The sequence below is a fragment of the Polyergus mexicanus genome, unplaced genomic scaffold, assembly GCF_030449975.1.
Source record: "Polyergus mexicanus isolate NDT 795.1 unplaced genomic scaffold, iyPolMexi1.0 SCAF_17, whole genome shotgun sequence".
Taxonomy (NCBI): Eukaryota; Metazoa; Arthropoda; class Insecta; order Hymenoptera; family Formicidae; genus Polyergus; species Polyergus mexicanus.
The window spans coordinates 2,370,351-2,396,849 of NW_027223337.1; the positions used below are offsets into that span (position 1 = coordinate 2,370,351).

General features: G+C 34.4%; 2 protein-coding genes across 4 annotated transcripts in view; one reads left to right on the top strand and one right to left on the bottom strand.

The window, feature by feature from the left end:
- Positions 1–26,499, top strand: part of LOC138940489 (intraflagellar transport protein 81 homolog) — a 97,560-nt gene that overhangs the window by 11,924 nt on the left and 59,137 nt on the right. The window contains exons 1-11 of one of the 3 annotated variants that reach the window (XM_070309434.1): positions 2,714–2,882; positions 4,605–4,716; positions 4,824–4,940; positions 5,024–5,083; positions 5,228–5,380; positions 5,489–5,767; positions 5,910–6,227; positions 6,367–6,508; positions 16,049–16,197; positions 16,257–16,337; positions 16,410–16,576. In XM_070309434.1, the coding sequence (XP_070165535.1) occupies positions 5,066–5,083; positions 5,228–5,380; positions 5,489–5,767; positions 5,910–6,227; positions 6,367–6,508; positions 16,049–16,197; positions 16,257–16,337; positions 16,410–16,576 (1,307 nt within the window). In that variant the 5' untranslated portion in view covers positions 2,714–2,882; positions 4,605–4,716; positions 4,824–4,940; positions 5,024–5,065. Of the gene's footprint in view, positions 1–2,713; positions 4,717–4,823; positions 4,941–5,023; positions 5,084–5,227; positions 5,381–5,488; positions 5,768–5,909; positions 6,228–6,366; positions 6,509–16,048; positions 16,198–16,256; positions 16,338–16,409; positions 16,577–26,499 lie in introns of those variants that run through there. The other 2 variants (XM_070309431.1, XM_070309432.1) reach the window with 2 other exon arrangements.
- Positions 25,584–26,222, bottom strand: LOC138940678 (uncharacterized). Its single transcript, XM_070309790.1, has one exon. It carries the CDS (start codon positions 26,220–26,222, stop codon positions 25,584–25,586), a length of 639 nt encoding a protein of 212 aa, XP_070165891.1.

The following is a 26,499-nucleotide window of genomic DNA, read 5'->3' on the forward strand; positions in this document are numbered from 1 at the left end:
CGGTATACCGTACGCGTTGTTAGCCGGATAATCGCTCGTGTCGAATCTAGCGATATCGCGTTTCATATTCTCGTGCACATTCTCGCACTCGATGTGATAAATCAAACTGTTTGTATCGGTGTACATTATTTTACAATTTTTGCGATATAACGGTAACATGTACTCGTGGTGAAATTCGTATAAACACACTTTCGATATATCGAGTATACACATACCGACATAGATCGGTTTATTGAATTTTACCTCGAGGTTGCGCAGTTCAACGGCGATCAAATTTTCCGAAAAGACGCTCCTGTTATGAAAATTTGGTTTCGCGATCATCGCCTCCGCGCCGTATCGTCCGTCCCACTTTGTTAATAATTTTACATCGACGTGATTGCGCACGTTTTCCATAGTTTTACCGAATACCGCGTTATTCATTAACTTGTACAAATTTTTCTTAAAATCGTTTGTCGCGCGCGTTCTAAACCGGGTATTGAGTTCGATGTAATCGCGGAGCCATGCGGATTGAGCGAATTGCAATACACGATGTATCTTTGCGATGCGAAGGCCGTGACGCGCGCATTGCTGCAGGTTGCGATAGTGTATGACGTAACGCTTCTTATCGTATAATGTCGCGAGGAGCTTGTCCTGCCGGGCAGTTTATCGCGCGGCGGACAGAACGGTAGGTCAGCGTGCGCGTCGTGAAGATGTTGCGGATACTCCAGATCGACCTCGAGAATATAACCTGTCGGCGAATCCGAAGCGATCGCGCTAACGTCAAAGTCGGAGATGTCGTCGATCCATCGAAATTCGGCATAGGGCAACGGTTGACACATCGCCCAACCGTACAAGTTGCTTACATCGAAATACATCATGTACGACGATGGTTTCGATGGGTCGTAAGACGGCATATATGATACTTGTTATTAGCTCGCGCGTATCTGCCGGAACATTGGCTCAGGCCACCGCGTATTCCCCGTTCGATAAACATAACCATATCGATATTAGTAAGTAACTCGAACGTAATATTCGTATGTTTTAGCATGGCATCCCACGTGTATCCGGGAAGAGTATAGTAATACGCGAGGTCGAGCCCATAACTCTCGATACATTTGTCGCGAAAATTTTCAAAAACGTCGGCCAATAACAAGACATCCGTTTTTAAATACAGATCGCTGTATTCGCCCAGCGTTCGAACGGAGAACCGCTCCCACACGTTTTCGGCGTGCGCGTAATCGCTCTCGGATACGGTGTCACCGATCAAGGAACTATAAAATGATTCGCGCGGTGGTAAACACGTATCGTGCAATCTATCGACACAGTCAATTCGTATGGAAAGAAACCTTTTCGCGTCAATAAATTGAACTCTTCGGTCGATAAATTTTGAAATTTCAATTTAAAAATTTGGAGTTTATCATTATCTAGAAACGATGCTAATTTTTTGAGACTAGTACTGAGAAATTTGTACGAATCGATGAACCGTAACTTTATATCGCTTCGCCAATCTGATCTTTCGGCGGTATCTTTAACGTGTTTCGTGAATGAAATATACTTTTCTTTCGTTATTGGTAGTAGTACGTCGATCGAGCCTTCGAATGCGGTAGCTATTTCCTCGACGATAAAATGCGAATCGTAACCAGATAAATTGTGAAATACTATGGAAATGCAAAAAGAATTTTTATAATTTAAATTGCAGTTTGAATGCGCGGGATTTCGGTACCGCCCGGTAAGATGGCGTACACGCGTGTCGTCTTGCGCGAACGGTTTTTCGCACATGTGATAGTGTGTCGCGCTGTGAAACTTTTCCCGCTCATCTTGCGTTAAATTTACCATGGGGACATTCGTAGTTAAAATAGTCTTTATGCATTGCGTTAAATTTTTTAATTTTTCTACGAACCACGAAACGCAATCGGTACTACGGCGAGAATAAAACGCGGATAACGATTTGTCGTATGAACAATGCACATAGTAAGCTACGCTAAATACTTGATGATGCTGAAACGTGTACGTAGACGCCATCGGATCACCGTCGGTCTTCCTCAGCACGCACTCCAAGTCGGCGTATACGACGAAGGAAAGTCGCTCCTTTCTGTTGTAGTTGTTGAACGCGAGCTATTTGTCTTTATCGCTCGGTAACCGGATGGCGCACTCGTTCATTTCTCGGCAATCTACAATGTGCGACTGCAACTTATCGTTCGATCTAAAATAGTGTAAACATCTGTAAAAAAAAAATAGAAATAATTAATTTTCCTTTCGTATATTTTATATATTGCATTTTTATTAAATATACGTACCGATCGCAAATATATTTTTGGCCATCACGTTTGCTCAGTTGCGAGCTCACGAGGCGGGATAAATTCTTGATCTACGCAAAATATCCGACGTCTTGCGAATCTTGCATGTACAGCAAGTTGACGTGTCTGTCCTTTTTTTGTTCGCTCAGACGTATCGGGACAATGCTACTCTCTTTCTCGATGCAGTATACATTTATCGAAATGTCGTTGTGAAGTTCAAATTTTTTAATTTGACTCAATGTCATCGGAAACTCAATATCCTGTAGATTTAGCACTGTCGTGTAATGAGGATACGAAGATTCCCGATCCGCATTTCTTTCGGTTGGATATAGAGCGGCGACCACCGCCCACGCGAAACACGCATTGTCTTTAGATTGCACGTTTATTACCGCTCTCTTCATTGTTATTTCTCGCGGTAATTTAATGTGGTACCTCGCGCGCATTGGATTATATTTATTTATATTTACAGTTAAATCGAGAATTCGCGACAACGCCCACCCGCTATCGCGTTCTTGAAATTCTTCGAGCGAGGCAAGCGTGGGCTCGACGACACGTCGCTCGTACCACTCGTGTAAATCGGACGTGCGAAAGAGTTCATAGTTTCTGGTATTTATACTCTTATTTGCGCTCTTATCACCCGACACGAATTCACCGTTGAACACAGTATTCACTTTTCTGTTATTATGTCTTTCCATAACTTTTTGCACGTATTCGAGCACAATGTATTTGGCGTCCTCGAGAAATTTTCCCGGTTCGATATAATCTGCGTTAATCACCGTACCGGTCAGTATACGGTTTTCGAACGCGGTATCGATCTCTCGCCAAACGAGTCTTTCCGCGTTATTGTCACCACTGTAATCACCACCGCTGTGTATAAACCGTTTCTCTAATCAAGTCCTCGCATCCTCGAATCGCGCGATTCTAGCCACCAAAGATTGTCGAACTCCGATCGAGAGTCGCGGACGCTTGACACGACTGTGTTCTTCGAGCTGATAAATTCCTCGCATCGCTGCGCCCACGCGAAATATTCGCCCAAGGTAGTGACTCGGTGTGACAGCTCCAACAAGTCGCGTTCGGTTTGCTCGGTGTTTCCCATGTTTTTTATTATTATTATTATTATTTTTCACATTTTTTATGACAATGTTTTTTTTTTACTGTGTGCAAATTGGGCACATATTGCATGGAAAGATCTGATGCATCGGAAGTCTGCAATTGGAGCAGGACCGGCCACTTATCGCGTCGTATATCTTAATCACATGCTTTCGAACAGCATACATGTACCCGGCATCGATGTCTGCTATAGAGATCATACACGAAGCACATACAGCAAAAAAACCACCCTTGGTATAATAAAAGTATATAGCGCAACACTTTGTACGTCCGTTTAGCGCAATAATTTGCGAATGAGGCACTATCTTGTCAACAATTTCTCTAAGGTTCTCGCTTTGATCGCTCTTGTCATCACTGTCATCTGACAATGCGTGATCTTCGTCGGACGATTCATATGATACTGCCTCAAAATTATTCTCTATTTCCATTTGATCTTCGTCGGACGATTCATCTAATATTGCCTCGAAATTATTATCTATTTCCATTTTTATGCAGATTATCACAAAATCTTCCTCTATACCGAACACTTGACACACACAAAAAAATACAAGTACCCACTGTATCTTTTTCAACCGATATACGGACCGCAAGCTTTCAAATCGCATACTGAGTTTTTGACACCCTTCGTTCTTCATTATATATTTTTCATTTATCGCGTTATGGTACCGCGATGGTTCTATCTTGTTTATAATAAATTATAGCAGCAGGACATCGGCACTCGCCTTATCATCTAATTCTAATGTTACGCACAATAGTGCGAGCGACTTTTCCTGGAAAAAATAGATGAAGAGACCACCGCGATGGTTCTATTTTGTTTATAATAAATTATAGCAGCCGGACATCGGCGCTAACCTTATCATCTTTCTACGAAATTCAATAATGTCGCACGTGCAATAGTGCAGTGTGAGACGATATTTGTTTATAATGTTTATAAATTCTCGAGCAGCCGGACATCGGCACTCGCCCTTTGTAATACACCGCGCTGTTTATGCTCCCGCGATAAGCTCCCCCGCCCGCGTGACGTCATTCCCCCGCGCCACCAAAATCCCCCTCCGCCCGCGTAACGTCATGCCCCCTCGCCCGCGCGGTTTTCCCTCGCCCCGCATACCCCTCGGAGGACCTGAGTTAGAACTGTCCTAGTAATACTACTAATACCTATAATTTATACTTTATGTATTTATGTAGAAAATGCACAAAAAGAAAAGTTAATTTGTTTAGGCAAGGTTTAGTTCGAGGTGAGATCGAAATTATCCATCCTATATTGACATGGCTCTTGACGCATACTAATGTAGTTCAGAAAAGAGCGTATCTATCACGGTTTCTCGTCAAGGTAATGTATCGGAATTGTTTGTCAAATGCACGTAACATGCGTTTAAAATAGTAGATCACCACCGTGTATAATTAAATAATAATAAAGAAAAATCTTTTTTTTATTAGATAGAAATTCCACCAGAATATCTAGGAGATTTGGAAATATCTCTTTTATACGAACAATATTTATCCTTGGTAAATAAATTTAAGACAATTCATAAAGAAAGAGAAATTGGAAAGAAGGTGTGTAATTATTAGATGTATGCGTAATCACATTAAATTCTTTTAATTTTTGTAAATAATCTTATTTATAATAAATTATACAGAATGTTGAAGCTGCTATCGAACTTGCAACGGATCTACAAGCAATGGAAAAAGAAAAGGAAGTATGTAATGTCGATAAAATTTTAGATACACTATTATATAAAAATTCATTTTTTAGCATAGAGATTCGGTCTATATGAAACAGCGCAAATCTATGAATTCAATAGTTGCTAATATTGAAAAATTTTGTTTTTTGTTAAACATAGGCAGTGACTGCGCGTATCGGTAAAATCAAATCAAAGGCTGAACTTGCGCTGCATTTATTAGATGCCTGCAGATTACTACGAATGGAAAAAGACAAAGAACGCGATTTAATATTAGAAAAAGAGCAAGAGAAAGATGCTATATTCAATTTACAAGTATAGTTCTTGTAAAATATTACAGACTTTTGTAAACATTATATAATTCGCGACTTACTCCATAAATGCTTCTACTTTTCTACAATAATTATTTTTATTATTATTTAGAATTCGCTTCAAAGAGCTGAACGTGAGTTACAAGCTTTGAAACGTGATAGTATTGGGCTCACGCCACAAATGTTAATTCAACATTTAACAGAAGAAGTAACGGTGCAATCTGCGATTGTAAAAGAAAAACTTCCATCTGAATTAAATGCAAAGAAAAATTGGATAAAAGCTTTGTCAATAGTTAAGAAATATTCTTATTTAGGTCCAGATAAGATCATGGCCTTGAGAAACGATTTGGATATAATATTAAAGAACATACAAGATTTAATGGAATCCAAAGTACGTACAGAATAGAAGAATACAAAGATTCGAATATACAAAGATTATATATATTTAATATACAAGGAATGTAATTTATCTCATCCTCAATAATGTATTATTATGGCAAGTTTTATTTTTCTTGTAAACATTTATCTTTCAGATATCTAAACACAATATTGATAAAATGGAGCCATTTAGACAACAAGCTGCTGCTGTTGGAAATATGAAACGAAATGCTCTTGAACGTTTAGAGAAAATCGAAAGTTCTTTAGAGGAATTACAATTACGATTAAAAGAGAAACAAGATTATTCAAAAAGCTTGTTGCAAATATCAATACCTAAAGCGGAAGAATTAAAAAAATATATCAATCGTTTAAAAACTAAGAGTGCAGTATATAAACGTTGCAAAACAGAGATAGCTGGCCTACAAGCAGAAAGTGGTGTACTTCATCGAACAGCAACTATTTTAGACACACAGGTTGGAACAAGCTCTGAACCCTATAAAATGAATGGATATAAAATATATACATATATAAATGTTTTAATATATATATATATATATATATATATATATATATATATATATATATATATATACAAAAGTATTATGATTTCAGATTACTCATTCTTATCCAACGGATATTATATCTAAAGTAATGATTCCAGAAAATTATATATTAGAGAATGCATTAGCAACAAATAGCCAATTATCTCATTCAATATTGGCCTTGCATACTAATCTTGCTCCAGTCATAAAAGGTTATAATAAAGTTTTTTGCAAAGGATTCCACACACATCAGGGAAATTGTTTCCTAGTAGATTTCGTTCAAATTTTAAAATTTTGTAGTTTATATAACGCTGAACAAAAGTCTTAAACATCGGTAGAAGAGACTATGATGACTTTTGTCGGCCATAAAATATTATATTCGTTTTGTGTGTATTACAATCAAAATAAGGAAAAAGTTTTTTAACTGTGATATTTGTAATCAGAAATATCAAAATATTTTCGTTACAAAGCGATCTTTTTGGAAAAATGATTAAAATAAAAATTCGAAAATTGTTAAACAACAAACATATAGGGAAAAGTAGGGTAAAACCGGGAACTTTTTTGGATTTGTCTTCCCATAAAAAGTCTAACAGTAAAAAAAATTTTGCTGACCGTTAGTAGTCTTTAGTGAACTTTAAACTATGAGAAAATGAGACTAATTGTTGAAAAAAAAAAAATTGGTTACCAAGAATAACAAAATTTTGCGGAGAAATCAAAGTATCCGGTTTTGTCCTACCAGTAAAATCGAGTATCAATTTGAAAATATGCAAAACACTGTGTAATTACAAAATCTAGATTTATTTTAATCAAAATAGAATATAAAGATATATTCTATTGATAAAAATCACAAATAAAGATATCCTCTTGACATTGCTGCAGGATTTCCTTATTTAATTTTTTAACTTTAGTCTTAAAAAGTTTTTCTTTTTTTGAGTGTTAGTTATCGATTCCAACTGTTTTTGTAGGGAAACAAAATCAGGATAACTGTTCTTCCTCTTTTCATTACACGAGATGTGTAAGTACCCGGTTTTGCCCCAACACAAGGAAAGTAACAAATACGGCGGTTGTATATTCCGGCGTACAAACTGCAGATTAAAACTAATATGATATATTCTCTGTACAGAATGCAATGCTGCACTTACAGAAATAAATGCTCTATATAGAAAAAGTGCACAACGACTCGATTCTTGCTTCGATATCGTCCTTTTTTGGACTAAAAATTTTGAACTTCTATTAAAAAAGAAATATTGCGTGCATAGAAGCACCATTTGTTTTAAAATAGTTATGGCGCCAATCTACTACTAATAACACAAATTAGCCATAGATAGCAACACTTATTACGAAAAAACAGGGTACCCAATTTTACCCAACTTTCCCCTATAGATAACCGCGAATCAGATGTAATTGTCTATTGCGACTATTATATTTGTATTATAAATTTTTAAGAAGCAAAATCCAATCTGTAACAAGATTTTTAATAATATAAAGAATACGTCAAAAGAAGTTTCATGAAAAAATTTAAGTTTTTCGAAATATAATATACAGACTACGAATATCACTTGTTAGATACATATAAAGTGCAGCTAACAGCAGAATATGAGGAATATTCTGTGGTAGCACACTGATCGCGTAACAAAGAGGTGATCATGCTGCTTTTCTTTCTTGCATCATATTATATGGTGAGTGTTTGTGTAACATAAACACTGATATATTGAATACACGGGCGCCATTATTACCCAGACAGCACAAAACATTTTCAGGGTCATCCTAAATATGTCCAGGATATGTCCAAATCTAGAAAATAAGATGGATGAGGCAGCAATTCGTAGCGTAATTCGAATCACTGACCGGTATTGCTCTTTTTCCATGGTTGCAAACAAATACAAACTTTCCCATTTTCAACAGCTATCAAAACAAAACTACTCGATAAATCTATCTGAAATTTTGACAGGCGTCGTTCGAAAGATGGCGTTAAACGATGATATACAAATTTTGGGTCAATGACGCTATCAGTTGTTAAACACGAGTACTTATCATACAGCCCTCGTACATTTTCAGTACTGGCAATAAATAATAGTACGCAATTTTTAGAACTTGCTGAAACGTACGAAAAATATCCCTAAAATATCCCATAGAGATTCTTAGGATGTTCCACAAGATCTCTCTGGATTCTCTAGAGGCTAGTATTTGGCTATCATTTAATCTTCCTCAGGATATCCAGAGGAGATTCAAGGATTAAAATGGGATATCTTCAGGATATCCTACATGTATGTCTTGGATACCCTTTGGACGTCCTAAAGATATGCTTGTGCTATCTGGGTAGGAGATAACATCAAACAAATTTTCTACTAATAGATCACTTTACGGTCGAGATACGGTTTGAAAATGCTTTTGATCTCTCGTGACAGAAAACAGTAATGCAATAAAACTATATGCATATATACATATGTGCATATATATGTTAATTCAAACTATATGGCACGGACCGTAACGTATCGGCAATGGTACGTATCGGCATCAATATGACAAATTAATGTACAATATATGTTCAGACTGCTTCGGTAATCGTCCGTTAATCGACGGTTGACGTTTAGCAGTCATAATGGATTGATCATTAAAGATAGATAAAAAATGTTTAAAAAGAATTAAAAAGAATTTTCAACTACCGTCTCACGCGCATGAAGAATTTTGGAAAATGTGTTCAGAATAATGAGCCAAAAATTTCAGCTTTACAATCGAAAGCTGAAGTTAAAATCAGAAAATGCAGATAAAATCATTTTAACTACGTACATTTTGCATATACCAGGTATATAAATATGAAACCGGAATTTGTCCATAAATGGCCCTAGCTGTCAATGTAGTTACCGTCAAACCGCGTCATTGGCGCCATTTTCTTGTTTTGATATCTGATAAAGATTTTCAACTCACAACAATACAAGTTTCATACAACAGCATGGTTTTTAATAGCGTTGAACATGTCGAATTTTGTGCCTGGAAACTACGATTTGCGGACAGCATTGATTTTCTGTTACCATTTGAAGAAAACTGCTGCAGAATCGCATCGAATGCTTATCGAAGCTTACGATGAGCATGCTCTTGGTAAATCATAGTGCTTTGAGTGGTTTAAAAAATTCAAAAGTGGCGATTTGACGTGAGAAACGAAGAACGTGGAAGACCACCGAAAAAGTTTGAAGACAGCGAATTGCAAACATTGTTGGATGAGGATGACGCTACCGACAACAAATGATCGATTTGAATCAAGCTATGCGTGAAAAACGACCAGAATATCAAAAAAGGCAACACAAAGTGATTTTGCTTCATGATAATACACCATCACACACAGCAAAACCGGTCAAGGAAACGATTGAGGTGTTTAGTTGGAAAATACTTTCGTATGCGGCTTACTCACCAGACTTGGCTTCATTCGATTACTACTTATTTGCATCGATGGGACACGCACTTGCTGAACAGCACTTCACTTCTTACGAAAATGTATGAAAATGGCTCGATAACTGGTTTGCTTCAAAGGAGCAACAGTTTTTTTGGCGTGGCATCCACAAATTGTCAGAGAGATGGGAAAAATGTATAGCTAGCAATGGGCAATACTTCGAATAAAATACAAAATTTTTTATCATTTTCATACAATAAACGTGTATTTTCTATACAAAAATTCCGGTTTCATATTTATATACCTGGTATATCAGACCATAGTATTAATATAGACCATGCACATAATCATGGCTCTGATACTGGTTTGACAAAATTTTTTATTACAGAACATGGCCGTGTTGAATAGCAAGACACAATAAATTAAAAATTATTTCATAGAACTTTACATAAAACTCATAAAACGCTCATATAATTCATTTTTTCTGGTCCATATTTTGCTGCGTACGTGTTTTACTGTTTACTGATTCAAACTGACACACAAGCATCGATACATACCGACATGCACCGTCAAAACATTCTTTACGAGAATGTCGGCCAGCGCTGGAACATTCTGTTGATGGAATGTGCCGGTCGGTGCCGATTAGTGTAGACAGCCTTATTTAAAATACTTTGTTTAAAGTTTTGTCATGTTGGTGTTGATATCCCATACAGCACCGAAAGATTGCAAAAACGTTGCATAGATCTTACATTGAAACATTGTAATATTGCATAGAAGTTGCGAAATGTTTCTGCAATGTTACTACAACTGCCTGCGGCAACGTTGAAATGTCCGCCCTCAGAAATATTTCAATGTAAGACTACAATAATGTTACGGTGCAATGTATTTGTAATATTTAAATACATTGCTACAAATATGCAAAACAAATCTCAAATCTCTTCAAATTTAATACATAAACTTTGAGAACATATAAAAACATCCAAGAGAGATAAGAAAAAAGATTGTGAATTTACGCAATTATAATACGAGTTTTTTCTCGTCTCTCTTGGATGTTTTTATACATTCTCCAAGTTTATCTATTAAATTTGAAGCATTTTGCATATTAAAAAATTATTATCAAATTTTTGCTTTTATATAAAAATGGGAACTATTAAACAATTTTCTGTTATCTAATTAACATCGCTATTTTATACATTATTTACAAGTTTAAGAAATTGATAATGATTAAATAATTTAATTCATAAAAATTAAAATTTTATTTATATAAATATTAAACTTCATATCTTAAGTAGACAATAAACGGATAATTTTAACTTTTTTCGGATAATTATTTGTCCGATTTCTGAACACTCAATTCAATATCTGAATTTCCTGTGTTGGGATTATATCAGACAAATTAATTTGATAAAAATAGTTATTATACCTTTAATATTACTAACCGCTTTTTGCAAGCTTTATATAACCATCGTGATTAAAACTTAAATACGGGATAGATAACGCAACGCGCGCCGCATAGTGGTAAACGAACGATGTAGCGATTATCAAAAACTGTCTTTTGTAATGTTTTTGAAATGTTACTGTAACATTCTCATAAAATATTACAATTCCATATTCCAATAATGTCTCAACAATATTTCATTGCAACTTGCAAGATTGTAACATTGCTGCAATGTAATTGCAATGTTCTGTGTTGTATGGGATGTTACGGTCCGTATCGTATAGTCTGAATCGACCTTAAATTATAGTTAAAATTATATGCGCAGCTAAATATTGGATGATGATGATGATGATGAATAAAACAGTAGAATAATAGGTAATAGAGTAAACAAATATACAATATGTAAGACAAGGTGTCTATTAGACTTCGTGATTTATTGTTTTCTCACTATTGATACTTCGCGTTTCACATCAATGGGATAGAGACATAGCACGATTGTCAATCTTTGTTTGATACTATCTTTTAGCAGTCGTAATTGCAGTTTCATAGACTAACAATTATATTATCTTTCTTCAAGCGTATTGATATCGCGTAAACACATATACTATATACAATACATATCAAAAAACAACAAAAATGCTAGCAGTATGCCAGTAAATTCAATCATAACTTTGCAGCAGATTCCATACTGTTGCGTTCTCATTAAGCTTAATTTCTGACAGCACGGCTTGCCAATATAATATAACAGAGAAAAGGATGCAAAAATCGAGTATTATTTGTTATTACGTCGTGAAAGCAGATATGTAGCAAATATCCATAGCAAAATGCTAGCAGGATGCCAGCAGTATGTCAACAAATGCAATCATGACTTTGCAACAGATTCCGCTCTGCTGCGTCCTCATTAAGCTTAATTTTTGGCAGCACGGCTTGATTCCTACCGCATTTTTGCTGTCAGATCTGATATAGTAGACTTGGCTCAATGTTTGCTACATATCTGCTGTCACGATGTAATAGCAAATAATACTCGGTTTTTGTTCCATTTTTTCTATTATATTATATCGACAAGCCGTGCTTTGCAATATTTACATTTGCCTGTAACAGAAACTTGAATACGAGATAGATACATCATATAACGATAAACGAAAGAACTATAACTTGATATAACATATCTTAATATTGCTGTGATTCTGTCATTATTTTATGACAACAGATCATGTTGTGTTTCTGCTGTGTTTTTGCTGTTACCTTTTGAGATGGCAGCGCATGCTTAATTTGCAGCATTTTTGTCATTACGCCATACTTGCAGATGAACTCGATTTCTAACGATTATCTTAACGATATTCTGCCGACAAAACATGATTGTTGTGAATAGCAGATACTGGGAGATCAATAAATATAATTACGCCGGTATTAATGAAAAAACTACATGGATTTATTAGTATAAAAGTACACTAAAGCGAAAATGTGATCTGACACATACGGTGTCTTGGAGACTACTCTAGCAAGTGTGCGGATTGGAATGCAGTCGTTGATCGAAGTGTAGGCCGCGGGGTGTGGAAAGATACAATTCGCAGTCGAAAGATACATACGCGAGATAACAGGGATTTCGCGTATGCACGCGCAGTCAGCAACTCGACGCTTGATTGTAAGAAACTATAAGCAGGTGGCTTTAAAGTAGACGCCGCCACCTCAGACACTTAGCCCTGTACGCTTAGCCTTAATAATATATCGGAATGTCTATCTCAATAATTCCAACAATGATGTCATGCTCAATTTTTATTTAGTTTCTGTTGACATATTATGCCAACATGCAATGCAAAATCTACTATTTTTATGCCAAGAACTTCTGCTTAAATTTAGGATTTTTCATAGCATATCATGATGCAGCGATTGCTTGTTTCCCGTTATATTTATACTGACATTAACTAAGACGGTAGATCATGCGTGACTGCTGCCGAAGTTCTGTCGATATAATATGTAATGCATAATTTGCAATACATGATCCGGCAGATTTGGCTATCTGGGATATTGGCAAGATTCTGATAACTATGACATCGTAATATAAAAGTGGTTTCCGAAGGGATTTTTAACGGGGAATACGGGAAAAATATTTAAAAAATTCCATTGTTGTTTATTAAAAAGTTATTAACAAAAGAATTTCCACGAATTATATATAATTTTCGAACACCATTCATTTATTTATGTGTAGTAAATTAAACACGTGGGCGGGAGAGGACCTCTGTCTCTTCCTCTACACCTCCATGTCGAAAAAACTAACTTAACCCAATCCATAAGGTTATAATGAATTTTTATTTTAGATAATAAATCATTTCTCGAATATGAACTGGATTAATTTTTTCTCGGGGTCGGAGTGTAGGGGGAGATGCAGAGCCCCGTCCCCGCCAACACGTTCGATTTACTATACATAAATAAATAAATGTACTAAGGTATTCTATTAAGTATACATGGATAAGAAAGTTCATGATGTGTTCTGTTTACATAGTTGTTTGTTATGATTTCTGTTCCAATGAAATATTTTTTGTTAATTTTTTCCCTTGAAATTCAAATTTTATGTTTTGTAAAATATTAATATTATCGCTATATTTTGCAAACTGTTGATCCTAGAATATTTTACTATTTTTCCCGTATTCCTCGTCAAAATTTCATTCGTAATTCACAGTCAAAACGTGGCGCCAAAGTTATCGAAATCGTATCGGGATATTTGTTCATCTTCTGTTACCTATTATTCTACTGTTATTTTTCATCATTATATACAATATTTAATTGTGCATATAATTTTAACTATAATTCAACCATATATGCATATACAGGGTGGGGCATTTATATTGAAACACCTAAATATCTAAAAAATAAAGCAAGATAGAAAGAAATGTTTCTAAAAACAAAAGTTGTTCGGTTCTAAGGGGGCCATAAAATGGTACCATTAGTTTGACCTTGGGTGGAGGCGCTTCGGAGATTTCAATGTCAATCTTGTTTTTTTAAATGGAAACATTCCATTTTTTTACATAAATCGATTCCTTGTAATATTCTGCATAAAAAGTTATAGGGGTATGATGGCTAAAAATTTAATAGTTTACGAGATATTTTATACTTTATTTTATTACTTTACTTCGACATAATTGTACATAAACTATGAAATATCTCATAAAATTATTTATTTTGCAATAATGTTATCTTAATATTTTAAGCTCAAAAAATGAGAGACATTAATTGGTGTAAAGAAAATAAAACAAGATTGACATTAAAATCTCTGAAGCGCCTCCACCCAAGATCAAACTAATGGCACCATCTTATGACCCCCTTAGAACCGAACAACTTTTGTCTGAAACATTTCTTTCTATCTTGCTTTATTTTGTAGATATTTAGGTGTCTCAATATAAATGCCCCACCCTGTATATATGTATACAGGGTGTCCGACAAGTAAGTAATCAAATGAAAGGTGGAAGTAGATTAGGTCAAACTGAAAAGAAAAGTCCTGTACCATTTTACGATTTTGGTAATAATTATTGAGAAATTACTTGAAAAGGATCGATCAATTCGCACGAATATAAGCGCGTAACGAGAAAGGACAACCCAAAAATAGACGCGGGGGAGGAAAATTTTGGGAGGAGCGCTCTATAAATGATAACAGTTACGTATGAGCGGTACATAATGATGGATTCTCGCATTCTAGCAACCACATATCAATGCTGCCCATATCAGGCCGTTCTTTCTCACGGTAATACTTGCGCGAATTGATCTATCTTTTTTAATTAATTTCTCAATAATTATTACGAAAATCACAAAATGATGCAGGACTTTTTTTTCAGTTTGATCCAATCTACTTTCATCTTTTGTTTGGTCACTTACTTGTCGGACACCCTGTATATACAAATAGAAAATTCACAAAAAGAAGATGGTTTAAGTCTTGTTGCATTGTTTTTTGCCACGGGAGGACAAAAGTATTTTCAGGCCATATCTCGAATCATAAAGCAATACGTTAGATGAACAAAGATAGCGTGATTGTCGATTCTTTTTTATCTTTCCTCTCTATATGAGTTATGTGAGCAATGCAATCGTGTGTGTGCATGTACGAATATACACCACTGTATAGAAAACGAGAATTTATTTCTCAGTAATACTGAAATTGGAGTTTTGCATTCTTACCGCGCGAGGTCTCCAATATCAATTCAGAGTTTGCCCGTCATTCTACTACCGACTCTTAATAGGCACAACCTTTTAGAAGCTATAGTTTAGCTTGCAAAGAAAGTGGATGATTTTTGGGACTATTTTGCGAAAATTATCGTATTTATAATTCTCTGCGAGTTTCAACAAGTGAAACATCCCAAAACTCACTACGTGCACATATATGCAATTTAAGTCTAACCTACAACTTCCCAACTACCAATGTCCAAATGATCGACTGAGCGCCGTAGTAGTGCTGTATCGTTGCGAATCAGATGGGGCGCCAAAACTATAATCATTAATATAATTGTGCGATCAGTTAAATTCTAATATGGACCGATAGTCGGAATTGGGTGGAATTCAAATTGTAGACACCTTCGTGTGGTGAGTTTTAGTGTTTCACTTGTTGAAACTCGTAGAGAGCTGTGAATGCGATAATTTTCGCAAAAAATTCTAAAAATCATCAATTTTCAACACTTTTTATAGGCTAAACTATAGCTCTTAAGAAATTGTGCTCATTGAAATTTTTGCAAATTAATTATCAAATTCTAAAGTTTAAACGAAAAAATTCACCAGAAGGCAATTTTCTATAAAATGCATGTGGAATCTTTTTGTAAATGAAAAAATACATTTATTCTATGAAAAAAGTTTAAGTTTGACATTTATTTTTGCTTATCTGGGATATCTTGTATACACATACATATACGCAATATATATTATGTATATGTTATAATTTCGTAGATGTCAAAACACTGCGCCAAACAACACGTGAAACTGACGAAAGATACCGTAAGGCATACAAAAATCATAATATAGTAGAAACAAATATGAAAAGTACGACGAGTGATTTATTATCTGAAACGAAACAGCTAAAGGACAAATTATTAAAGGTAATTTATATGTCAAAGTATAAAATCTATGATAAAATAACATTGCCATTATATTGTAGAGTATCCAAGAGAAAAAAAAACTGCAACAAAAAATTGTAAAAATGAAAATTTTTGAAGAAAAATTACATAGTAAAATACAGGTAGTATAAAAGATTCTAAATTAGCAATATTGTTATTGTTATTTTTAATAAAACTTATGTTTTATTTCTTAGACTAATATTGGTTCTAACAACGTAGAAGAAACATTAAAACAGGAATTACAGAAAGCTATTATGCTAGAAGAAGAAGCTTTAAAAAATCTGAATAAGAAACAAGAGAAAATAAAGAAACACGTCATACAATTTGAAAATCAAACACAACAATGGAATAATATTATATCGTAAGTAAAAACCATAATATAAATGCATAAAATATCTATGTGCGCATGAGCGCTTCAAATAGCTACCCAGTAAACACTGTTATATAAGAGCAATAAAACGAAATATTACAAGTAATATACATAAGTATTATCGGTAAGTTACTGGTTAATTGTAATTTATTAGTTATAAATATATGAGTAATATAATGTATGTTATGCCATTGTTATATCGTAGCAATACGGCATATGGAATTGGTTCATATAGGAATCCACTATAGATTTGGCAATTAAATATATAAAAGAAATAATGTATATGTATTTAATTTATAAAACTTGCGATTTAATTTTTATAAAAATAGATTTTTTGTTTCAAATAGGCAGTAAATGGACTATTTCCCATTTATCCATCTAACCTCAAATAATCTGTTTAATATTCTGAATCCCTTGTTGGGATTGTATCAGAAATTAAACTGTCAAAGAAAAGATATATTTTGTATCTTATATTATTAGTCTTTTGTGGGCTTTATATACACTTCATGGTAAAAACTTGAATACGATTTAATTAAATCTGGTTTTGCTGCATAGCGGCAAGCAGAGGAACACGTATATACCAATATTAAATTACAATGATATTCTGTTATATTACTGTTGTAATATTGCAATATTCAGGGTGTCCGACAAGTAAGTGACCAAACGAAAGGTGGAGGTATATTGGATCAAACTGAGTCGAAAAGTCCTGAACCATTTTTTTTTTATAACGCCTAACAAAGAAATTATTATTGAGTTTGGCCAATCGGCGCTAACCTTTAGCCGGGCGCCTGATAGTATGCGGAGGGATACATTTCACAACGCGCGGCTCACCGACCTGCGCCCGGCTAAAGGTTAGCGCTGATTGGCTAGATTTTACTCAATAATAACTCCTTTATTAAGCGTTATAAAAAAAATGATTCAGGACTTTTCGACTCAGTTTGACCCAATCTACCTCCACCTTTTGTTTAGTGACTTACTTGTCGGACATCCTGTATAACATATGTTACTTCCACGTTATATTATTGTATAACCAAATTATATATATATATATATATATATATATATATATATATATATATATATATATATACAAGGTGTCCCATTTTAAAGGACCCAAATATCTCAGAAATACTGCGTTAAATCGAAAAATGCTTCAAACAAAAGTTGTGTGGCTTCAAGGGGGCCATAAGAAGGTGACAATGATTTGACCTTGGAAAATCATTTGAAGGTTATGTGAAGGTCAACTTTAAAATCTTAAATGGAAATCCCCATTTTTTATTTAGTATTCTTGTAGCTGACATCGAGAGCTTTCCAAAACACTATAATAAAGTATTTTTTTATTAAGTACTTTTTGAGTTATTTTATATTTTAATCTGATATATTCTGATATAAAAAATTAAATATTTTGTAAAATATTTAGTTTTCGATAATCTTACCCTAATACTTCTATGTACAGAATAATGAGACAAATCAATTAGTATAAAAAAAAATTGTTTTTAAGAAAATTATTTATACGCAAAAAAAAGTTTAATATCTATCCCTACAAAATAACTTTTAAAAAAGTTTTTCCTTGAAAAATAATTTTTATACAAAATAAAAAATTAAAAAAAGATTTTCCTCTAAAAAATAACTCTAAAAAATAAAAACCTTTAAAAAATCAAAAATCAAAACTAAATGAAATCAATAGCTAACTAGCCAAATATTTAGAAACAATTTAGTTTATAAAGATTTGTAATTTGAAATAGTATTTGTCATAAAATTGTAACGGGGTCACTTTTCGCGAGTGCGTGGATGAGCTCGGTCGGGATCAGGGCTCGTGAAAAGGTGAGACACACGAAAGATTTAGTTAACAGATATCGTCTTTATTTGCCTCGTTCGGCAATGGTCGATTTACAATAGTGAGCGCGCGGCGGATGATGCAACGCGCTAGATGCAATGCGCGTTCGTTATTCGGTGCGCGATGTTCGATATATCGAACCGCTTATAATATTCGTAAAACCGTGTTTATTTTGACGGCGCGCGAGACGCGCAAGAAATTGGGCGCGGTCGGTTGGCGCGTGTACGGCAAGGCCGTGTTTATTTTGACGGCGCGCGGAATATAATGAAATATTAGGTGATAGGTATTTCGGCGCGGTGATTATAATTCGCAAGTATTAAAATAGCGTTGATCGTGGTCGCGGGATTTATCGCGTATTCCCAGTGGTAGGCAGTGATGCCAGAAACGGGTCCCGCTGCGCAGAACGCACATGTACGCGGTTCGCGCTTGTGTGCGTTATCCCTTCCATTGCTGACCCGTGAGCCGCGGGACCCGTTTCTGGTATCACTGGTGGTAGGGGAGTGCGATCGGAGATCGAGTACCCTCGACCGGGCGGAGAACTCTCCGTCCCTGCTTCCGTTCGCGGAGTTGCGGATAGCGCGGCGGAGTCGAGAAAACTCGACGGGGCAGCGAACTCGCAAATCCACTGTTCGGCTGGCTGAGGTGGTCGGATGAGTGACCGTAAACTAGGAGAGCGGCGAACACTCCGCTCTCGTCAAGTTAGTCGGATTCGTGTCAGGAGTTCGGAGACTGCACGGAAACCGAGAATGCTCGGCGGAGGCTGCGAACACGTCAACCTCACGTTCCGTCGTTGCTGCGAATTTCAGGATCGGTTCTGGTATCTCGGAGCGTACTGCTCGAGCGGATTCAGAAATCGTTCTGGTCCCGAGATGCCGAAACGCTGTCTTTTTATACCCGAGCGTCTATCGGTAATTGCGTCGTTCGCCCCCGGGTGGGGATAACGACGCGTTGTTTTCGGCGGGTAAATTACGGTAAACGCGTCGCTTCCCCTGGGCGAAACGACGCGGCGTTTCGGCGGGTGACGCTCGGGATCTTCCGGCAGCGTTCGGCTATGCTCGGTCTTCGGCCTAACGGCGGCCGTATAACGGCCGTATGGTTGTTTATCACAACCGCGGTGATTGAAGTATTAAAAAGGGCGCTGGGCGCCTCTGCCACTGCCCGGCTGGTGTTCGCCGGGCGGCAGACTTCCGGCTGGCTACGTGCCGGGTAACGATGGGGGGTGCATCGTTACAAAATCAATCTTGTATTTATAGAAATGTTATAGACAGATTTACAGATTCACGAGTTTCTATGAAATTAAAACACATTTTATTTTTATTAATAGAAATCTGATTTTCAAAATAAGTTCAACAATTTTGAATATTGTATATCACAAATTACAATTATTATAGAGTTTATTAAGGGTATTATATGCTATAATATCAAATCATATTGTTGATGTTAAGTGCGATTAAAATTCCTTTGATTTGCAAAGTATATCTTATAGGATGCATAATTCGAAAGAAAATTTTTCGTAAACTCAAAGTCGCACAAAACAAACTTACACCAAAGCAAAGTATAAAAACTTGACGTTCCCCGAGTCGCATTAAGACGTGTATATATTATAAATATATAAAATTATTTTAATTTCTAAAAATATATTATATGCAATAATTTTCATAAAACATGAAATATTGTATGATACAAATCTGGGATCATATATTTTAATACGACCCGGACACGCCAAGTTTTTATACTTTGCTTTGGTGTAAGTTTGTTTTATGCAACTTTGAGTTTACGAAAAATTTTCTTTCGAATTATACATCCTATAAGATATACTTTGCAAATCAAAGGAATTTCAATCGCACTTAACATCAACAATATGATTTGATATTATAGCATATAATACCCTTAATAAACTCTATAATAGTGTAATTTGTGATATATAATATTCAAAATTGTTGAACTTATTTTGAAAATCAGATTTCTGTTAATAAAAATAAAATGTGTTTTAATTTCATAGAAACTCGTGAATCTGTGAATCTGTCTATAACATTTCTATAAATACAAGATTAATTTTATGATAAATACTATTTCAAATTACAAATCTTTATAAACTGAATTGCTTCTAAATACTTGGCTAGTTAGCTATTGATTTCATTTAGTTTTGATTTTTGATTTTTTAAAGGTTTTTATTTTTTAGAGTTATTTTTTAGAGGAAAATCTTTTTTTAATTTTTTATTTTGTATAAAAATTATTTTTCAAGGAAAAACTGTTTTAAAAGTTATTTTGTAGGGATAGATATTAAACTTTTTTTTGCCGACATGTTGGGATTTTTTTATATACTTGGCGTATTTTTTTTTTATCTTTGTGAGGGTTTTTTTAGGTGATACTATATATGTATACTGACGAACGGATTAATAAATTAAAGCGATTAAAATTTTGTTCCAATAAGATCCACCTTGAGAATAATAAATACTACGTATATATACTTTGGCTTTCTTTGCATACATATAACTATTATTATAATAACTTGTTTTGATATTGCGATATATATTCATAAGTTTTTTGTTTTATAAAATAACGTATCAGTTATATGTATGCAAAGAAAGTCAAAGTATATATACTATGTATACTGACAAACGGATTAATAAATTAAAGCGATTAAAATTTTGTTCCAATAAGATCCACTTTGAGAATAATAAATACTACGTATGTATATTTTGGCTTTCTTTGCATACGTATAATACTATAATAACATGTTGTGATATTGCAAGATATAGATCCATAAGTTTTTTTTTATAAAATAACATATCAGTTATATGTATGCAAAGAAAGTCAAAGTATATATACTATGTATACTGACAAACGGATTAATAAATTAAAGCGATTAAAATTTTGTTCCAATAAGATCCACTTTGAGAATAATAAATACTACGTATGTATACTTTGGCTTTCTTTGCATACATATAACTATTATTATAATAACATGTTTTGATATTGCGATATATATTCATAAGTTTTTTGTTTTATAAAATAACGTATCAGTTATATGTATGCAAAGAAAGTTCAAATATATATACTATGTATACTGACAAACGGATTAATAAATTAAAGCGATTAAAATTTTGTTCCAATAAGATCCACTTTGAGAATAATAAATACTATGTATATATTGTATATACTTTGGCTTTCTTTGCATACATATAACTAATATTATAATAGCATGTTGTACAATTGCGAGATATATGTGTAATGTGAAATATATGTATATTCATTATAATTAAATATAGTTCTTTTCAAGTCACACTTAATTCGTCCTTCTGTCTTTCAATATGTATGCAAAGAAAGCCAAAATATACATATACTACGTATATATGCTGACAAACGGATTAATAAATTAAAGCGATTAAAATTTTGTTGCAATAAGATTCACTTTGAGAATAATAAATACTACATATGTATAATTTGACTTTCTTCGCATATGTATAACTGATATTGTAATAGCATGTTGTGCAATGTAATATATAATTATCATAGGTTTTTCTTTTTCTTAAATAATGTAATATAGTTATACGTATAAAGAAAGCCAAAGTATACATACTATGTATGTATACTGATGAACAGATTAATAAATTAAAACGATCAAAATTTTGTTGCATAAAATCCACTTTGAGAATAATAAATAAATACTACGTATGAATACTTTGGCTTCCTGTGCATACGTGTAATATTATAATAGCATGTTGCGATGCGAGATGTATATTCATAAGTTTTATGAACATTATCAGAGAGAAATCACTGACATTATTATATTTTTGATTATATAGTTGTGAAGTAAAATTTATAAATTCCTACAATTTTATCAAAAATGTAATAATGTCAGTGATTTCTCTCTGATAATGTTCATAAAACTTATGAATATATATCTCGCATTGCAACATGCTATTATAATATTACACGTGATTCAATGTGTTGAATAGCTTGAAATTTGTGAAACACGAATACCGAAAATAAATTTAAGCTATAATTATATAGTTATAATTATAGCTTAAATTAATTTTCGGTATTCGTGTTTCACAAATTTCAAGCTATTCAACACATTGAATTCAACTTCAGTTCAATCACTTAACATAAGAGCAAGGATTCCCCTTACCACATTATAAATAGTAAATATTTCTTTTACTTCGACAATTATTAATCGTTTTTATGTCCATCCGAAGTTAAGTGCTTTATGGTCACTTCCCTCTATCTGTGTGCAATGAAAAGAACAGAATTTTAATATTTAATTTAATTTACATATCTGGTTTTATATGTGCTACTGAATGTTTTATATGTGTTACTATATTGTACTTACTGTCTGTTACTGCCAAATCTCTATAACCCAATATGTTACGTTGTTTAGCAAAGTTCTTCAGCTAAAAGTATACCGGCCTTCTTGAAAGGATTGACCATCCCGCAGCATTTTTAATAATAGATATGTCTATGCCTTTTCTAAAAGCTGCAGATGTAGATGCATGTCGCGTGCTGTGCGCGGTAAAACCTTTAATACCGCTTTTAACAAGCACTGTTTTTAGCCATCGACTAATTGTTTGAGCTGAAACCGCCTTATAAGGTTTTTTAATCGATATAAATAGATTTTTAATATTTCCTCTAAGATCTTTAGATACCTCAAGGTATCTTTGAACTGCTTTTGCCACACAAATCTCAGGTTTTTCCTTAAAGAAAGGGAGGAAAAATATTGGTTGATATATTCCTGGTTTTGATGTTTTAATGAGATCCGGAATTTTTATTTCGATACCCTCGGAAGATATTTTTATATTTTCTATTTTAATCAAAGAAAAGGTTTGCATCCTGTGTCCCGTGCTCAAAGCTAATAACATGATTGTTTGTCCGTAAGCTGACCGAAATCTAGATTTTCAATTATATGGCAATTACTCAAATATTTTAGCACTGTGGAAATGTCCTAGATTTTATTATATTTAGTACGACAAGGTCGTAATCTATAAACCCCTTTAAAAAAAACGGTGAATTATTTGGTTATTAGTAATATTATTTGATAATATTAATGATACAGCTGATCTGGCCAAGTTGAGTGTGCCAAAAGAAGCTCCTTTGTTGAAATTTTTAGTAAGAAATTCTAAAACATTGATTGCATTTGATTCATACGGATTATAGCTCCGTTCGTTGCAGAACTTCCACCAATTTTTCAATGCGACATTGTATTGGTTAATAGTTCCATTAGCTAAAGAAGCTAAAAAAATTTCTAATGTCGGTTCCGTGAGGTTTTGTCTTCGATAAGCCTCCCTGATAGCAGTCCTGCAACCAGGGGAAGCGAATGACATAATTCGTGTTGTTGGGTTCTGCAAGGAGACAAGAGTAAGGAATTTGAAGGTCTAAATTTTATAAGGTTACTTATTAAAAAAGAATTAAAAATAGGAAACCATGGTTGAGAAGTCCATAATGGAACAACCATAATTCTTTCAGCTTGTTCTAAACGAATCTTATTTAGTACTCTATGTATCACTGAGAAAGGCGGAAAGGCAAAGAAAAAATATTTCCTTCATGAAATCATGAAGGCGTCGATAGCAAACGCCTCTGGGTCTTTGTGCCAAGCATAAAAAATTTTGCACTTTGTATTCGCCCTTGACGCAAATAGATCAATTTCTGGCTCTCCCAAAATTTGAGTAATTTTATTATATGCGAAATCTGCTAATTCTCATTCTGTATCAATATTTTTCGTTCTGGACTCTCTATCGGCATCCGTATTTTCTTTGGATGGGATATAAGCTGCAAATATCCATAATTTTCGATGTTCACACCATTGCTATATTTCTCTAGCTAAATTATTGAGATGGGGGTATTGTATACCACCCGCTCTGTTGATGTATGTGATGGCAGTGGTGTTGTCTATACGAAGTAAGAGTTCACAATTTTGTAAATCGGACGCAAATGATTTTAGTGCTAAAAAAACAGCTGTTAGCTCTAGAAAATTTATGTGATAGGATTTTTCCGACTCTTTCCAAAAACCATGGATATTCTCGCCTTCACAATGAGCTCCCCAGCCCGTAATGGAGGTATCGGAAAATGTTTCTTTTTCAAAAGAGAAAGTTTTTATACGATTATGTGCCACCGGAATTTTATTTGACCACCAAATTAAATCCTCTTGCACATATTCTGGTTATATCATGTTTTGATCATAATCTCCGTCCGTAATTAGGAGAGCAAGGAACTTAGGAGAGGAAGGCTCTCTCAAGTCTCTTTGTATATGTCCAAGAATATTCGATTGCTGGACAACTTGCTACAAGACGATCAATAAGTTGAGCAAATTCTCGAATTGTGCATTTTGTTTTGTTCCTGAAGGATAAAACTAGGTTTCGATTATTTAGACGTTTTTCTTGTGTTAATTCGAAAGTCATGGTTCTAGAATTTAACAAGAAACCTAAAAATTTGCATAAATTACTTGGAGAAATTTTGCTTTTCTGGTAATTTACTATAAAACCCAATGATTCTACAAGAGCAATCGTTTCCTGAATATTTTTTCGGCATGATTTATAAGAATCCCTGACAAGGAGGAAATCATCTAAATAAACCACTGATAAGAAGTTTTTCTTCCTTAGTTCATTCACTACCGGTTTTAAAACTTTTGTAAAAATGTAAGGACTGATATTTAATCCAAAGGGTAAACACGTAAATTCATAGAGTTGTCCTTCAAATGTAAATCTTAAGAATTTTCTATCTCTTTTGTCTATCGGAATAATAAAATATGCATCTTTTAAATCTATATGACCTAAATACGCTCCCGGGAACAATAATCGGCAAGCTACTTTAATATCCTCCAGTTTAAAGTGAGGAGCATTTATAAATTTGTTCAATTTCTATAAATTGAGAATAAAACGTTTAGAACCATTCGGTTTGTCAACTAGAAAAACGGTGATATAAATTGATCCTCGATGGAGAAACAAGGTTCTATTGTGCCCATTTGCTGCAATTTTTTAACCTCTGTTTTAATCCAGAATTTTTCTTTCTTAGACCATTCTCTACTAAAAGGAACGGTAGTTTGTTCGGGAGTTGAAACAAATGGAATTTTATATCCGTTTATGATTTGTAAAATAAGCTTATCTTTTGTAATACGTTGCCAATTTTCCCGAAAATTTTTTATTCTACCGGCGATTCGTACCTCTAGCGTCTATAATAGGTTGACGTCTTGTTGGATTGGCGATTCTGATTGTACTGGCGAGATGATGACTGTCTGGATCTCTGGGAGACAGTGGACCTTCCCTGCTGTCGAGCCTTGCTCGCCTGAGATGTCTCCTGATTTCTCCCAAACGAGCTCTTCTGGTTTAAAAAATTTGATTTATTGAAAGGTTTTTTCAGGGGAGCCTGTAGTTTGAGATCCTTTCCCATTTTTTCCAATGATCTTGCTTCCTTGAGTTTTTCTCTTAATTTCTCACCAAAAAGGAGCGGTCCGATATCTGTGTTTTCGAGTAGAGTTTTTGTTTTCTTCTGTAACCCAGGAAGAATAAATGCTCTTCGTGCAACTAATTCTTTGTGGTGTAGTTCTGCAATGAGCTTCCCCGCATCGGAAATATATTCAATCAATTTTAGATTATCTATTGCCTCGTCTTCTGAAAAAAGCTTTGTGATTGCTAAGCTCAAGGCTGACAAGGCCGATCCCGCTAAGTTCTGTGAGTCACAGAAATGATCATCTCTTTTTGAGGCTGTTTCATTCAACGAGGCTTTTATTTCTGGGTTTAACTCCGAGGCCTCTAGACAGCAAATACCTTTACGGAAGTATTTATCGAGAATTTCTTTTTTCATTTCTTTTGGAAGGCCTTTGGACAAAACAAATCTCCATCTCGAGGCCAAATCCGGATGCATATTTTGTTCTGGATCAGAGGGTGAAGCTAGATCTTCTCGATACAAGGCTGAAGAACGGCCATCTTGTCTCGATAGATGAGAGACCTTGTTTTCTAGTTTCTCTAATTTACGTAGAATCCTTTCCATGTTGTCTTCTTTCTCCGAATGTTTCCTCTTTCGCGATTTTCCCATCTTATTTTAAAAAGGGGGCGTTTAAATAGGAAAAATAAAAGAAAAA

What these genes read in the sequence shown, in the direction of transcription:
- LOC138940678 (XM_070309790.1), bottom strand. Translation starts at nt 26,222, where the DNA reads ATGAAAAAAGAAATTCTCGATAAATACTTCCGTAAAGGTATTTGCTGT.